The sequence below is a fragment of the Harpia harpyja genome, chromosome 6 (assembly GCF_026419915.1).
Source record: "Harpia harpyja isolate bHarHar1 chromosome 6, bHarHar1 primary haplotype, whole genome shotgun sequence".
Taxonomy (NCBI): domain Eukaryota; kingdom Metazoa; phylum Chordata; class Aves; order Accipitriformes; family Accipitridae; genus Harpia; species Harpia harpyja.
This window is the reverse complement of record NC_068945.1, coordinates 27,616,761-27,632,179: the sequence shown is the minus strand read 5'-3', so window position 1 is coordinate 27,632,179 and position 15,419 is coordinate 27,616,761. Positions and strand designations below refer to the sequence as shown.

At 57.4% G+C, this 15,419-nt stretch overlaps 2 protein-coding genes across 2 annotated transcripts; both read right to left on the bottom strand.

Annotated features, from left to right (window-relative positions):
- Window positions 1-997: 997 nt before the first annotated feature.
- Window positions 998-6,833, bottom strand: GCAT (glycine C-acetyltransferase). The gene is made up of 9 exons (XM_052788918.1): window positions 6,613-6,833; window positions 6,403-6,533; window positions 5,681-5,782; window positions 5,006-5,152; window positions 4,550-4,704; window positions 2,868-2,950; window positions 2,316-2,487; window positions 1,754-1,875; window positions 998-1,344 (listed from the first exon to the last, which is right to left on the bottom strand). Exons 1-9 carry the CDS (start codon window positions 6,815-6,817, stop codon window positions 1,193-1,195), a joined length of 1,269 nt encoding a protein of 422 aa, XP_052644878.1. The 5' UTR covers window positions 6,818-6,833; the 3' UTR covers window positions 998-1,192.
- Window positions 6,834-9,294: 2,461 nt separating this feature from the next.
- LOC128142684 (histone H5) lies at window positions 9,295-10,234 on the bottom strand. Its single transcript, XM_052788924.1, has one exon. The coding sequence runs from the start codon at window positions 10,051-10,053 to the stop codon at window positions 9,481-9,483; it is 573 nt and encodes a 190-aa protein (XP_052644884.1). The 5' UTR covers window positions 10,054-10,234; the 3' UTR covers window positions 9,295-9,480.
- Between the last annotated feature and the right edge of the window lie 5,185 nt (window positions 10,235-15,419).

Below are 15,419 nucleotides of genomic sequence, written 5' to 3'. Positions count from 1 at the left end.
ATTAACCTCTGTATTCATCTGCAGTTGCTCCGGTTCAGGTCAGACACGTTATCGCCCTGTAGCTCGCTCCCTGACTGCCTAACAGCAGGTAGCGTTTTCGGAGCAGGTCTTTGCTGATGTGACCCAGTGCTCCGGCACCCAAGCACAGCACACCCTCATTTCAGCTGGAGTCTGTCCCAGGTGGCAGGCAGCTGGTATTCAGTTCAGCACATGGGCAGACGGCAGGCCACACGTGATTTCTCATCTGGAGCAAAACCGATGTAAACAAAGCAATCCGGAGAGATGCCCAGGACCCGCTCGCTCCTGCTTGAGTGCTAAATCACTATCCCAGCACTGCTTGGAGGAACAAATCCAGAGATCCCAGCCTGCCGTGTGTCCTCTGCTGTGCAAAAATTGCAGCTGATGGAGAGAAATTGCAGGTTTCTGTCACCTGCTCTGCCCTCCACCCCAGCCCCAGGCAGACGCAGGCCCTCTCACCGTGCTGTTGGCCTCTGCCCCCTCAGCTTGCCTGCTGCCCGATGGCCTCTCCGGGGAGAGATGCAGCTCCCAGGGCAGGTTTGGGAGCACCGCAGCGATGGGCAAAGCCTTAGAACCGGTCCTGAGGACCAAGCAAGCCTCACACCTAACACCCGAGAGTGAGAAGGGGAGAAAGGAGCACCACAGCTTTGGCTGGCCCATGTCCTCTTTCCCAAATAGCTGCTGGTGGTACAGGTTGCCAAGAGCTTGGGAAACCTCCCTGCCTCAGTGGGGAATTACAGTGGGCAGATCTGCCAGGGTGACACTGCTGGACCCGCGGGAGAGCGCGGAGGGAGCAAGCGACCTTGGGCATACCAGCAACGCTACGTTTCCATCAGTAGGAGACAGCAGAAGCTGCAGCACTTCAGCACCCGGACTGAGGCTTCAGGGAAGCCACAGCAGAGTGTCCGGTCACAGCGAGGGAGGATGAGGATGGGCTGCAGCTCTTGGATGAGAAAACAAGAGCCGGACAAATATCCACTGCACTGCAGGACACCTTTAATGACACAAGAGCTGGTTGCCAGCGCCGCTGCCAGCGTGCTGGAACGGCCACAGCTTCCCGCAGGCTGCGATGCCTTGAGGACCGGTCCTGCTTCCAGCAGCGTGCTGCTAAAGCCGTTTCCCCCGGGCACAGGCATGGGCAGGGATGGTGCCGGAGGAGGAGTTCGCTGGGCCCTCAAGGCAGCGCTCTGTGTTTCCGTCCCACCTCGGTGAAGGCTTCCACGCAGCGGTCGATGTCCTCGTCGCTGTGAACGGCCGAGATCTGGACCCGGATACGGGCCTTTCCCTTGGGGACCACGGGGTAGCTGAAGCCAATGACATAAATGCCTGGGGAGGAAACGCACAGAGAGTCAGAGCCGGCTGGGAGGGAGGCTGAGGTGGTAGTGGGTGATAGAAAAGCTTTTGGATCCTCCCTCCCCTCCCAAGAACCATTTCCAGGCTTCAGGGTTTTCAAGCGGCATCTGCTCCCAAGCATGGAAATGAGGGTTAGGGCCAGGGATGGGGATGGACTCCAGCATGGCAGGACAAGATGGCTAAGGTAACCCCCCCCAAAAGAGAAAGGAGGTGAAGTCAGCAATGTCTGGGGGGACCACGAGGACATTCGCAGCTGGAGGGCAGAGAAATAACAGATTTCATGCAGAAACATCCTCTGGAGGAAGGACGGTGGTGGTACCACCACTGGCTGTCCCTTCCCTCGAGGCACGTGTCTGCATCCAGAGCTCCCTCCCCGGTTCACCTCTGTTCAGCATGTCCTCAGCCATCACTGCAGCCAGCCGAGCGTCCCCGAGCATGACGGGACAGATGGGGTGGTCTTTCCCTGAGATGGTGAAGCCAGCTGCCGTCATCTTGCTTCTGAACCTGGTGAAGAGAACGAAGAGGATGAGTAAAACCTCGTCACCCCTGTCCTTGGGGACTGCTGCCTCGCTTGCCCCCGGGCACCCTGGCCACCGAGGGCTGGGTGTAGTTCTGCTCCACTTGCACCTCCTGTGCAGGGAACGCATCTCTCTTTTTGGAGTGACCTTCTGCCATTTCCCGCTCCATGGGACTGCAGCTGCTTGAGGGGCAGATGTGTCCCAGCACGCAGAGCATCCAGATGTGACCCATCTGCCCGCACATCTGTCTGACGCACACAGGCACATCCCGCAGTTTCCCCGGAGCTCCCCCCGGCCACGACTGGCAAATTGCCTTGACGGCTATCACCGGGGGTGGGGGCGACAGAGCGTGAATAAACATACGTGGACAACTCATTCCTAACGAACCTCTCCCCCCCTGTTCTCACCCCAAAATGGCCCTCTCACCGTTGGGTCTTGGCAGCCATGGACTGTGCAATGGCATTGCTCTCCATGAGGAGGTCGAGGGCCTTGGATGCACAGCCCACCACGGCGGGAGGCAGGCTGTTGGAGAAGAGGTACGGGCGGGAGCGCTGGCGGAGCAAATCGATGAGGGGTTTGGGGCCAGTTGTGTACCCACCTGCAGATGGAAGAAAGAGAAATGGACAAGGCACCCCAGGGAGATCTCGTCAGAGGGGGGCCCCTTGATAAAGCCAACCTGTCACCTACAGCAGGAATTTCAGTACAAACCAGGCCTAAAAAAATCACAGCTGATGCCTTTTACCAAGGGTTTGCACCTTGACCCCAAAGGCAAATGCATGGGGAAGACGACAGTGGAAAGAGCACGTGGCAGGAGCTCCCTCGACCCTGCAGCAGGGTCCCAAACTGAGCCTCATGCCACCAGTAGAAGAGGACAACATGCATTTCTTGCTCTATCATTAGGCAGAGGAAGGAAACATCAGAGCGATGCTGTGGAGCTCTTTAGGGCATGGAGGTCCTTGGACAGGAAAACGCCTTCACCTGCAGCTCCTCCAAGAGCTTTTCCCAGGGTGGAGTTGATGATGGTGACTTTGTCCATCACTCCCAGGAGCTCATCGGTACCCCTGTAGAAAAAGGAATGTCACGTTATCAGCTGTGCCAGCATGCACCAGGGAAGCTGCTCTACACCTGATGCCTCAAGGGAAACAAAGTGCCACCAGCCAGGTCTCTGGTGTCCCCCCTTCTCATAAAGAAAGAATACCAACACCCCCCTGCTGTAGTTCAACCCAAGTGTTGACCTTCCCTTCTCCTGCAGAAAGGCTAAGCTGGGATCTCCCGAGGTAAGAGCATGGGTTCTTCATCCCTTACAGATGGCAGAACGCTCAAACTTCCCGCACAGAAGTTTAGTAGTCCAAACAGAGCGCTAGCCACCGATGTCGGTCTTGCGCACGCCTCTGACACACACCGCACCATTAGCATACGCCAGGGAGAAGCAGTTGCCTGGCTCGAGTAGCCGATGTCCTCTGAGGTGGGCTGTGCACATCACCGATGTGCTGCCCTAAAAGCACACCAGGCCTAAAGCACCCGTGTCAAGGTCTACGCTAGTGGAACCAACCAGACGTGGCAAACGTACTCTGCAGCTTTGCGTCCTCCGGCCCAAAAAGGCAGGATGGGGCATGGCCACCCAGCTTCTCTGTTGGCTTTCTTGAAACACAGTGTTGTAGACAACAGCATCAAGTTCACGCTGAAACTAGCATTAACTCATGAAGCGCTCGGTAACCATTCTCTCCTCCTCAAGCCATTGTGCACTTACACACCTCAGAGCAGTCAAACAGTTGTTTTTGCAGCTGCTGGGACCACAGAACCCCCTGGGACAGAGTGATAAGGTCTACCTCAACCCATAGGATGGCTACCATGCCCCAAGGAAGGCAGGGGGCTTAGTTCCCACTTCTCACCCATTTCACAGCTTGATGTGGACTTGCCAGCTTCCCACATGCGATCCGTCTAGAGAGGAGAGAGCTGGAAGGGAGCTCTTCATAGAGCGACTTTTGGCTTTTTCAGAGATGGCTTTCTCCTCTTGTCATCTCCTGCACTATCCCTCCACCTGAGGAGGGACCCATTGCTCGTTCCTACAGGTGTTGCCTCGCACGGGTCTCTACCTTCCAGTAAAAGCAGGAAGGACCACACACCGGAGCGCTTGGCACTCATGTGCCTGAATGAAACAAGCACGTGAAGTGTCTGTTCTCGGCAAACACCTGCAGCAAGTGCACTGCTTAGCACCTGGAGGATCTCCAGGGGATGGAGGAAAAAGCTGCGCCGAGGGAATTATCGAACTGTGCAAGTTAACTCCACAGAACCCCCAAGACCCAAGCATTTGAAAGCGATAGCTGAGAGGAGAAGGATTTGGAAATCAGGAAGTCCAGCTGCTTGCCAGGAGAGGCAGATGAGGCGGTCATGCACCATCCCTCAAGCACAGAGTAGTGGCTGTCGCGTTGGGATGGGTCAGTGCTAAAGTATCTCCCTTTGATCCCCTCAGGTGCCCCAGAAGGGAGATATCATCAGGAGGGCAGGGCTGAGGCAGAGGTGGGGTGCGAAGCCTTCAAGAAACGGTGGTTCCAGGAGTCCCCCCACAAAAACACATCGGCCATCACCACCTTTGGCCTTGCCTCAGAGGTAATTGGGGTCATTGGGGGGGGAGAAACAGGGGTAAACCAGCCCCTTACCGGCCACTGGGTCCCAAGAAGCCTGTGGCATGGCATTCGTCAATGAAGACCAGGGCATCGTACTTCTGGGCCAGCTGGCAGATCTCCCTCAGGGGTGCGATGTCACCATCCATGGAGAAGGCACCGTCGGTGGCCACCAGCCGCAGACGATGTTTCTGTAGGAGGGAAAGCGGCATCCCCAGGGGTGAGGATGTCACCCTGAGGAGAGGGGCTGGCAAAGGAGACCGGGAGACAGTCCAGCTCCCGTAGGGAGTGGATATATCTAACCGAGATGGGGCGTTTGCATTGCAACCAGCTGCTTCCCCACCTTGCCTATCCATGCCTACCTGTGCCTATCGGCAAAAACGATGCCTATTGCACGGGAAAAGGCAGAGCTCACCCTTCGGGGCTGGTTACTGAGCAGGTAGCACAGCTGAGGGAGCACCCTCGCGTTGGGGTGGGAGCAGACCTCCGTACCTGCGCGTCCTGCAGCTTGGCCTCCAGGTCCTGCATGTCCATGTGTTTGTAGCGGTACTTGTTAGCCTTGCACAGGCGGATCCCATCGATGATGGAGGCATGGTTCAGCTCATCCGACAGCACCGCGTCCTCCGGGGTCAGCAGGGCCTGGCCGCGCCAAACAGAAGGGATCTTCCTTCGCTCTGGGGTGCCGACTCACTGAGATCTTCCAGCATCTCTCAGTGCAGAGGACAAGGCTGCATTTGATTGCAGCTGCCACGTCTCTCCTGGCACCGCTAAACTTTCCACTTTCCTTCCCAGCCAAATTATCCCCCAATTTCCTTAGGCCAGGCTCTTGCCTGTGGCTTCTGAGCTCAAAACCTCCCTCTCCTTCCCTAGCAAGCCTGGGGGATCACCCCTTCCCCCTGTTTACGCTTCAAGGGGGAGTACGGACCTCCCAGGAAATGGGAGCCCTCCCCAAAAGCTGGAGCTGGCTGCGGAAGGGGGAGGTGAGGGCTGATGAAACAGCTCCGCGCGGCTCCCCCGGTCCAGGGGCACCAAGTCAGGGTTCTCCACCACCGGTCACTGCCATCTTCTCTGCGGTGCAGAGCTCACATCAGAGATTCTGGAAGGCACGGCGGGCACATCGCCGTCACCCCCCTCCTTCACGCACGACACAAGGAAAGCCCTACGAACCTCAAAGATACCAGCGTTGGCATCAAAGCAGCTGGCGTAAAGAATGGCATCTTCCCGCTGATGGAAACGTGCGATCTTCTCCTCCAGGTCCTTGTGTATGCTCTAAAGAGAAGAGAGGAGTAAGCATCACTAGTGAGGCAGCACAAGTTCTCACTTGCCCGCTGCTGTTAGATGCTGACTGCAAGGGGAGGAAGCAGCCCGGTTTTATCCAGAAAAGGTGTGTGTGTGTGGGAAAAGTTAATTGTGTTCAGAAAGTCTTTGCAAACGCGGCCCTAAAATGCTGTTATGGGTTTGGACACCAAAAGTGCAGCAGGGACACTCCAAGCTCCCCACCCACAGGGGAGCAGCTCGAAGTATTCTTTGCACTTAACCAGCTGGGGCTCTGAAAGGGCTCCAGCGGGGATAAGCTGGGGTGGTTTGACAGAGCTGTTTCAAGGCAGGCTCGTTGTAATTTTGACCCTTAAAGGGGAGGGAAATGACATTTGCTTTGTGAATCCAGAGCGGCATTTCATTTCTTTTCCCTCTCCAGGGTGGTAATGGTTTTAGCTGGCCTATTTCCAGAGCTTTGGCCAGCAGGAATTCTGCAGGCTTATTTTTTTTTTCTGCCTGGCTGCGTGTACTTTAGCACTGTGCCCAAATGTGAGTGCCAAGATGGGAGTCTGAAGCAAAACGCCCGAGAAAGGCTACCCCAGAGCAGGGGATGCTGCCCCGGTGCCCGGTACCTGGGTACCGCAGATGAAACGGACGGAGCTGAGCCCAGCACCGAATTTCTCGAGGGCCTCCACGGCAGCACGGATCACCTCGGGGTGGCTGGAGAGACCCAGGTAGTTATTGGCGCAAAAATTGAGGATCCCTGGGGGAGGAAAGAGAGAAGCATAGACCTCGTACGGGGAGATAAAGCCAAAACCCGCTCCCCACCGTCCCGTACCCACCGGTTCCACCGCCCTCCAAACGGAGATGAGGGCCTTGACGGGAAGAGATAATCCGCTCGCTTTTCCAAGTCCCGGCTCCTCGGATGTCCTCTAATTCCCTCTCCAAACGTCGGCGGAACTCAACCACCGCCGCCGTTCCCGAAACGAACCGGGAATTCCCGGTTCTGCCGCTCCGCAACACCCGCGCCACCGTTCCCCGCCACATCCTAGCCCCGCCCCTCCCCGCCGGCGCGGCGGCGGGTCCCCGGCGGGCATTGGCTGCCGGGGACCCGCCGCCGCGCCGGCGGGGAGGGGCGGAGCGCCGCTCTGGCTCCGCCCACCGCTTGCATCATGAGTGGAGCCCTCGTTCGGGCCCCTGGGGTTTGTTTGTTTGGTTTTTTTTTGCTGGGGGTAAGGCTCTGTCCCAAGGGGTTTGGACACCCCTAAACCCAGGTGATTTGGGATCCCTGGATTTGGGAGAAGCCCGTCCGTGGGATTTAGGAATTGTAGTGGGCGAGGACGGGGGTTGTGTATTAGGGCCGAAGGGATTTTGGAGGAACGGGCCAGCACGGACCTTGAGGATCGACAAGGTGACCCTGCGTCAGGGATTTGGGGTCCTCGGCGGAGGTGGATCCTCGCGTTTAGGTGGTTTACGGGTGCCCACCACAGGACTCTTAATCCCAGGGTTGTGGGTTCGTGGGCGCCAAAAAGGACTGTGGTGGGTTGACCCTGGCTGGGCGCCAGGTGCCCACCGAAGCCGCTCTATCGCTCCCCCTTCCTCAGCTGGACAGGGGGGAGAAAAGATAACAAAAGGCTCGTGGGTCAAGATAAGGACAGTTTAATAAAGTGAAAGCAAAGGTCGAGCACAAAGGCAAAGAAAAACAAATGATGTTATTCTCTACTTCCCATCAGCAGATGATGTCTGGCCACTTTCTGGGAAGCAGGGCTTCAGTACGCGTAGTGGTTGCTCCGGAAGACAAAAATGCCCCCCTTCCGTCTCCCTTTACTTAGCTTTTATAGCTGAGCTGACATCATATGGTATGAAATATCTGTTTGGTTAGTTTAGGTCAGCTGTCCTGGCTATGTCCCCTCCCAAGATCTTGCCCAGCCCCAGCCTGCCGTTGAGGGGGGACAAAAATGTTGGAGAGACAGCCTTGATGCTGTGCCAGCACTGCACAGCAGTGGCCAAAACACTGGAGTGTTATCGACACCTTTCTAGCTACGGATGTGGAGCACAGCACTACCAGGGCTGCTATGGGGACAATTAACTCCATCCCAGCCAGACCCAATACAGGGGGTAACAAACCAAATGCCTGTAGGATTTGGGTGCATCCAGCTGAGGCGAGCAAGGATCCTTTGGTCTGAGAGGTTTAGGACTTAACCAGCTGAAGGAGGTGAAGTAGCCAAACCCAAGGAATTTAGCGCCTTTGGCCGAAGGGGTTTGTGACCCACGGACCCACCGTGTTTAGATGCAAAGAGCCCAGCTGGGTCAGGCGTCTCCATCCTCCACTATAGCTGACTGGGGGATCCAGAGTGGTTTAGGCCCCTCATGTCCAGGAGGGTAAGGCACCAGGCTCTTGAAAGGGGTTTAGGGTCTTCAGCCTCGGTGGTCTGGGAGCCTTTGGTCCAAGGGTCTTAGGAACAAGAGCCCAAAGGGATGAGGTACCTCCAGGCCAAGGATTTCAGTACGCTGAACTACACAATTTGGGATCCTCGATGGCTAAACGGCTGAGGCACCATCTGCCCACGAGCTTTAGGATCACCAGGCCAACAGATCTGGGAGCTACCGTCGGGGTGGGTGAAGACCCCAGGCCCACGAGATTTAGGCACAGCAAGCCCAAGGGGACTGGGCGCCCACAGCCCCTGCGATTTTGGAGCTCCTGGCCCAGGTGGTTGGGGATCCTGACATCCAAGGAGTTTAGACGTCTCTAGCCAAGGGGCATTAGGCACCTCCTGCCTGAGGCTCAGACCCTGCGGAGCAGTAGGGCCAGCCCGCAGGCTCCTTGCCAGCCCTGGCCATCAGGACTGCCAAGCCCTGCCCGGGGAGGGGGTCTGGCAGGGGCCAGGCAGGCCCTGGGGTCATGCCAGCTCTCGCTGGGCACACAGCCAGAGCCCCCGGGGGTGATAACGGGGCCGTACCCAGCCGTTCCTAGCCACGTTTGTCCTTTCTCCCCAGGGATTGACCCCTTCCCGCTTGCCGGACACCTCCAACTCCTCGAAAGCAAACGTGGACAGACCCCTGGCCCCGTTCCACCTCCTCCGTCCCATCCCTGCCAGCACCCAGGGTGCTCCGCAGGCAGGGCAGCTCCATCGCCCCACCGGCCGGGTGGTTATCATCTCCAGCACCGACCAGACCTCACACCCGGCAGCAGCCCGGCACACCTCGCCTCGGCCCCATGGTTGGGAGCTGGGGCAGTGGAGGAGGGAGCAGGGAGCCCCTTTTCCTCCTCCTGGGAAGGCTGTGGCTCTTTGCAGCCGTTACGTGCTCGCTTCCCCTCCAACACAAGGCAGAGTCTTTGCCCAGCCCCAGCAAACACACAACCCCCCCCGGGAGCTGGGGCAGGATCAGGATTTGAAATCCTGTACGGCCCCAGCAGATGCATGGAGTCACCGTCACACCCGACACACAACAACGCAGCCCAGTGTTAAAAGACACAGGCAAGAAGTTTCTGAGACATTGAAATAAAAACCCAGACCAGTAACTCTTAAAAATGGGAACTCTCCATATCAAATAAGTTCCTTTTTTCTTTCATTAACTGCCTTGTTTTAGCTATTTCCAGACAGGAATCGATCAATTCTTTATAAAATGCAATAGAAAGGAGTAAAAATAAAGGCAAAAAGCTATTTACAGAAACCAACGGGGAGAGTACCGAAATGCCTCTAGCCTTCTCACTTCTTCTTGGGTGATTTCCGGGCGCTGGACTTGGCTTTGGGTTTCGACCGCTTTGCCTTCTTGGGCTTGGCCGCCTTCAGCGACTTGGCCTTAACAGTCTTTGGCTTCTTGGCTTTCTTCGGGCTGGACCTCGACTTCTTCCTGGCTTTCCTGGCAGCAGATTTGGGCTTCTTTGCCGGCGACTTGGCTTTCCTGGGTCTAGCCACTTTCCGGGGCGACGTGGATTTCCTGGCCACCTTCTTCCTCTTCCTGGCCGGGGACTTCTTCGCCTTGTCAGCCTTGGCCAGGCGAAAGGAACCAGAGGCGCCGACCCCTTTGGTCTGTTTGAGGACGCCGGCGGCGAGCAGGCGCCGAATGGCGAGCTTGATCTGGACATCGGCGTGCTGGCCCACCTTGTAGTGACTCTTCACGTACTTCTGGATGGACTGCCGGGAGGACCCGCCGCGGCTTTTCTCGGCGCGGATGGCCGCCGTGATCATGTCCGAATAGGTGGGGTGGGCCGCCGGCCGTCGTGCCACCCTGGCCCGCTTCGGTTTGACCACCGCAACCGGGGCCGGGTTCTCCGTCATGCTTAACGCTTCGCCCCACGACGCCCTGCTATCCCTTCGCGGTGGGGGAAGCCTGGTCTGCCCGGCCGGGGGACCCCCCCACCCTTGGGGAAGGAAGCGGTGGGTAAGAACCGCAGCGAAGCTGGTGCCGGTGCTGGTGCGGGTGCTGGTGTGGGTGCCGGTGCCGCCTCTGCGGCAGCCCCCGCCGCAGCCAGCCTTTAAAGGCGGGGTGCGGACGGTGGGGAGGACTTCCCCGCTCACACCACCCGCCCCGCCACCGGTGTCCCCGTGTCCCCCCCCCCTCCGTTCCACCCCCCCCTCAGCCACAACCCGACCTGACTCGACCCGACCCGCTGGGCTGGGACAGGGAGGGACGTTGGGGATGAGGAGGGACACGGGGAGGAGCACTTGGAGGGGACACCGGGGGGGTTGGCTGGGGGACAAGGAAGAGTATTTGGGGGGGACGTGGGTGGGGACAAGGAGGGACACTTGGAGGGGACACGGGGATGAGGAGGGACACTGGGGGGTTTGCTGGGGGACAAGGAAGAGTATTTGGGGGGGACAAGGAGGGACACTCAGAGGGGACACTGGGGGACAAGGAAGAGTATTTGGGGGGACAGTGGGTGGGGACAAGGAGGGACACTTGGAGGGGACACTGGGGGATGAGGAGGGACACTGGGGGGGTTGCTGGGGGACAAGGAAGAGTATTTGGGGGGGACGCTGCGGGACGAGGAGGGGCACTGTGGGGGGACAGGGAGGAGCGTTTGGGGGGATACTGGGTAGGGATAAGGAAGGACACTGGAGGGGACAACAGCGGGACAAGGAAGGACCGCTTGGGTGGGGAGGAGAGACACTGCGGGGGACATGGAGGAGACAAGGAGGGGCACTTGGGGGGGGGACACTGGGAGGGGAGAAGGACGCTGGGAGGGGACACGGAGGGACAGTAAGGAGTGCTTGGGGACACAGGGAGGGACATGGCAGGGACACTCAGAGCAACATCAAGACAGATGGAGGGACAATTAGGGGGGATGCTGGGGGTCAGGGAGGGACATTTGGGGGGGACACAAGGAGTGGCACAGGGAGAAACGTCAGGGGGCAAGGAGGGACACTAGAGGAGACACTGGGGGGGGACACCAAGGAGAGAAGGGCGAGCACTGGGCTCAAAATAGGCTCAGCAGCAGTACCGCACAGCCCAACGCTTCTGCCCCCCTCCTCTGCCCTCTTTGCTCCCCACCAGCTGCTTTGGGGACATCAGCTCAGCCCTCGCATGTGTGTGGCAGGGGTCACAAATAAGAGGCTGTCCCCTTTTTGGGAGGGGGGAACACACAACTCTTTGTGAGGGGACAGAGCAAGGACATATAACAGTGACAACCAGCCACCCTTTCCCAGCTGGGTGAGTGGTCGGCTGTTCCTGGGAGATTAAATGTAGCTGCTATCATCATCTGGCCCGTAGGATTTTGATGATCTTTTCCCCCTTATTTCTTAAAAACATGCGGGCGCAGCCTCCTGGTGCCTACCGACACGCCGTGCGGTGCTTGGAGGTGAACCCTGGCACCTCCAAACCCCCCAGCACTTCAGCAGAGCATTAAAATACACAGCGAGCATCTGTCTGTAACCTTGATGCACCTTAGGTGCCCAGGGGCATGAAAACCACCAGCCAGGGACACACAGAAGTATACATAAAAATAGATATAGATATATAAAGACAAATAAATATAAGTATAGGAATAGAAAGAGTAGAAATAGAAAGAATGGAAATAGAAATAGTAGAAATAGTAGAAATAATAGAAATAATAGAAATTAGAAACAGAAATAAAAGGAAACAGACATTAAAAAAAAGAATAGAAATAGAAAAATAGAAATAGAAATAAAAATAGAAATAGAAATAGAAATAGAAATAGAAATATTTGATGCCCCCTTCCTGACATACACACATATTATGTGAGGGTGCGTCGTGCCCTGGGCCCAGGAGGAGGCACTCGGCCCCCTGATGCCCTCCCACGGGTGGAAGGGCTGCCGGGGGCATCCCCTTGTGCCTCCCTCCCTGGTGCCCTGCTTCATTTGGGGAGCAGGGAAGGTTCGCAGCACCTGCAAACTACTTGATTTTATTAGGAGCAAAGAGCTCCTAATTACGGAGAGGAATAGCCACCCTTCCACCTCCCCTGGGTTGTTTTTTTTTTGCTTAAGACCTAACGAATACATCATTTTCCATCTCATATGGAGCATACGGGCAGCAAGCTCCGACGGCCTCTGTATGATGCTTCGACCAGCCGAAGGACCTCTCATTTTTCCTAGCCAGGAATAAACCGCCGTCGCTGGCTGGCTGCCTGCACGTAGGCAACCCAGGTGCACGCAGATAACACCCCATCTGCTTTTATTTGCATCCAAGTTTTTAACCGTCAGAAGCGGCTCACCCGTATGCGGGGCTTGAAGGGTAGATGAGGACGGGGGGGTGTAAGGATTGGCCCCGAGCCCCCGGGGTTGGTATGGCACCGTGGGCTGACCGCAGAGCCTCCAGCCTTAAAAACCAGGCAGCCGTTATCAGGGCAGTGCAGTGATGGGGAGGCAAGCAGAGGGGGAGGCAGGGAGGAAGGAGGGCAGATGCTTTACCTAACTTTAGCCAGCTGAAAATTAAGGGTCTAATCTCAACCGGTCACCTGGGCAGCTCCCACAGTCGACCGGGGTTGCTCAGCCTCCTCCGGCGGGCACCGCTGCCGGCGGGCAAACACCCTCTCCTCTATACGTGGCGGTTCTGACCCTTTCATCCAGACTAGCTCCCTAATTTTTAGCCAGTTAGAATAGGGGGAAAATCCCGTGCCCCCAAGCGACTCGGTGGAGGGAAGGCGTAGGGGTGGTCACAGCCCATCAGGGTGCTGCTGGTCTTGCACATGGGGGGGATCCCGGTCAAGGCAACCCCTAAGTGCCCCACTTGATATTGGAAAGTACCCCTTGAACCCAGCACTGTTACACCGATGCATCCTTAAGATGAGTTGGCCAGGAGCGTGAGGAATTTTCCAGCCCCTGGTAGGATGCTAGGGCTGGAAATGGGATGCAGGTGCTGCAGGGCAATGCAAGCCCCGCTGCCTCTGGGAAGTGGGGTCCAGCACCCCACTGCAGGCAGCATGGGGGGTTCATCCAGAAGGAAAAATTATTCCCCTAGGCCACCCAGTCCCCTGTGCCCGGCTTGGGCTCGTGCCTGTATTTCTGGCCACAGGAACCTGCCACCATGCCTGTGCTGGGGTGGGTTACTCCCTGCACCCCCTTTTCTCCTCGAGGAGAGCTACCCAACCGCTCCAAGCCTCCCGGGCCTCCTGTTTCTGGCATTAGTCAGCAGAGGTGGGGAAGTCCTGCTTCTCCAATGAACCCCAGAAGACAGAGCCTGGCAGAGGAATCCTCCCCGTAATCCCATTTATCTTCTCCTCCCTCCCCACACTGCATTCAACCAGACCCCAAGAGGATTTACGCATTTCCAGCTGGGGATTTCATCTTAAATGGTCAAACCATGTCCATCGTGGATGTGCTATGGATCCACCGGGTATCAGCCCCCGCCTTGTAGGGGCAGGACGGCTGTTTGTTGGCATCCAAGTGCACCGGGGCACTTCTGGCAACTAATGCCAGCGACATATTATTTTACCCAGTTTCCATTTTCAAAGAGGCTCCAAATCCCCAGCAGCGGGATGTGGCCTCACTGGCACTCAGATCCAAGAGCTTCAGTGCTTTTTTAGTGGCCAAACAGGGAAATTAGCTGATTTTCCAGCCCTGCTCATCAGAGCTTCAGCCCTGGTGTGCAATACAGCACGGTCAGCCCAGCACAAAGACGCTCAGTCCTGGCTGCTGCTAACGGCAGAGCGGGCTTTAACGATACCAGTAAATGGCAAAAGGGTATTGCCTCTGGCTGCTGGACCGATTACCAGTGTTTTAAAAGATTTATGAGCTGGTTTTTAAGGGCAAGCTACTTATGTGAGTTGGGGCGCTGGCTCTCATGAAACTGGGGCACTGTGTGGCCGCGGGTTCTCCCCGCGCTCGAGGCTGGGACATTTCTTGCAGCCACAACCCAGCTGCGAGCAAGGGGATGGGGTACAGACATCACTTCGGGGTGCTTTTTGGGCTTTGCGAGATGCGGCGGAGAGCTGGCCTCCCTCTGGCCATCATGCCTGTCACCCGTGGGCATTTTTGCCGCCTTCTCTTCCCACTGGTCTCCCCCACCCAGCTCCCCTGCACCCAGGAGATAGCAATGCAGAGATGACAGGGCGACCGTATCGCCCAGCCACAGGCGAGACGGGGGCCGCCTGATTAATGCCGTGCTGGTTTGGGAGGTGGCGGTTCCCCATCACCCCGGGATGACGGGACGCTCCTACTGAGCTGGTGGCTGATCTGCAGCTGCAGAGCCTCGAGGAGGGGCAGCTCAACAGCATGTCAGGCACCCACACATTTCACCCACGCTTACGCAACACGTTTATCGGGGTCAGCAGCCCCCCGGTCAGGAAGGGAAAAAAAAAAAAACCCAAAACAACAAAACCACCATGCCAACAAACCAACCCAAACAAACACAAGATACCGAACCCCTCAGGGAAGGGGCTGGCGAGCCGCACACACCAGCACTCTGCAGTTCACCCCTCGCTCACCCTCAGCTTGCCCCCAGTGCCCCACTTTTGGGGGTTTCCTCCCCCAGGAGCAGGTACAACCAAGCAGACTGTTGTTTTTCCTAAAAACCATGCACGCACCCCCTCCAGCCCAAAACACCATGCCCCGAACCCTGCTTTTTTTTTTCCTCCTTTCTTGGTCCCTACCAATCTCCCGTGGCAAGACCAAGCCCTGCCTGCCTTCCCATCTCAACCCCCGGCATGCCGAATGCTCGCCCCGTCCCAAACTCGATGGCAACAGCCATGTCCTTGCTGGGAGGCAGGGGAAAAAGCCTGGACCTCGGACGGGAGGGTTTCTAGGCTGGAGGCATGAGGCCAAGCACCAGCGAGAGCAAGCCTTGACTCTGCATGGGTGCAACGGGGCGCCGGCTGCCAAGCTCGGTGCCTGGCCTCTTGCACCATCCGCCAGGTTACCCGAGGACCTCACGCGCATGACAAAAGCCTACAACCCAGTTTTACCAGAATTTGTGACTTACGAAGCGGCTTGCCTTACCTGGGGAAAGCAGTCGCCGCAGCTGTGCCCGTGGAGGAGCGGGTCTGCATTTGCCTGAGCCCCCCCCCCCCACCCCAGGGGCCATGGATACCATGGCGAGGTTATCGCACGCTGAGTGAAGGCACGCTGCCCTAACTCTCCTCACTGCGGCTGCCACTGCGTCCTTACGCCCTGCTTCCATCCCCATCTCTCACAGTACTCCAGCCTCCCAGCCGAAGCATCCATCACCTCCATCCAAGGGTCCTCCTTGA

Bases quoted from the DNA above. Each gene is read 5' to 3' on its own strand.
- GCAT (XM_052788918.1), bottom strand. From the start codon at position 6,817: ATGTGGCGGGGAACGGTGGCGCGGGTGTTGCGGAGCGGCAGAACCGGG. The intron at 1,876-2,315 runs GTGAGAGGGCCA...TCTCTTCACCAG, and splicing joins ATGGCTGCCAAGACCCAACG to GTTCAGAAGCAAGATGACGG. The intron at 1,345-1,753 runs GTGAACCGGGGA...TTTCCTCCCCAG, and splicing joins TGAGGACATGCTGAACAGAG to GCATTTATGTCATTGGCTTC.
- LOC128142684 (XM_052788924.1), bottom strand. From the start codon at position 10,053: ATGACGGAGAACCCGGCCCCGGTTGCGGTGGTCAAACCGAAGCGGGCC.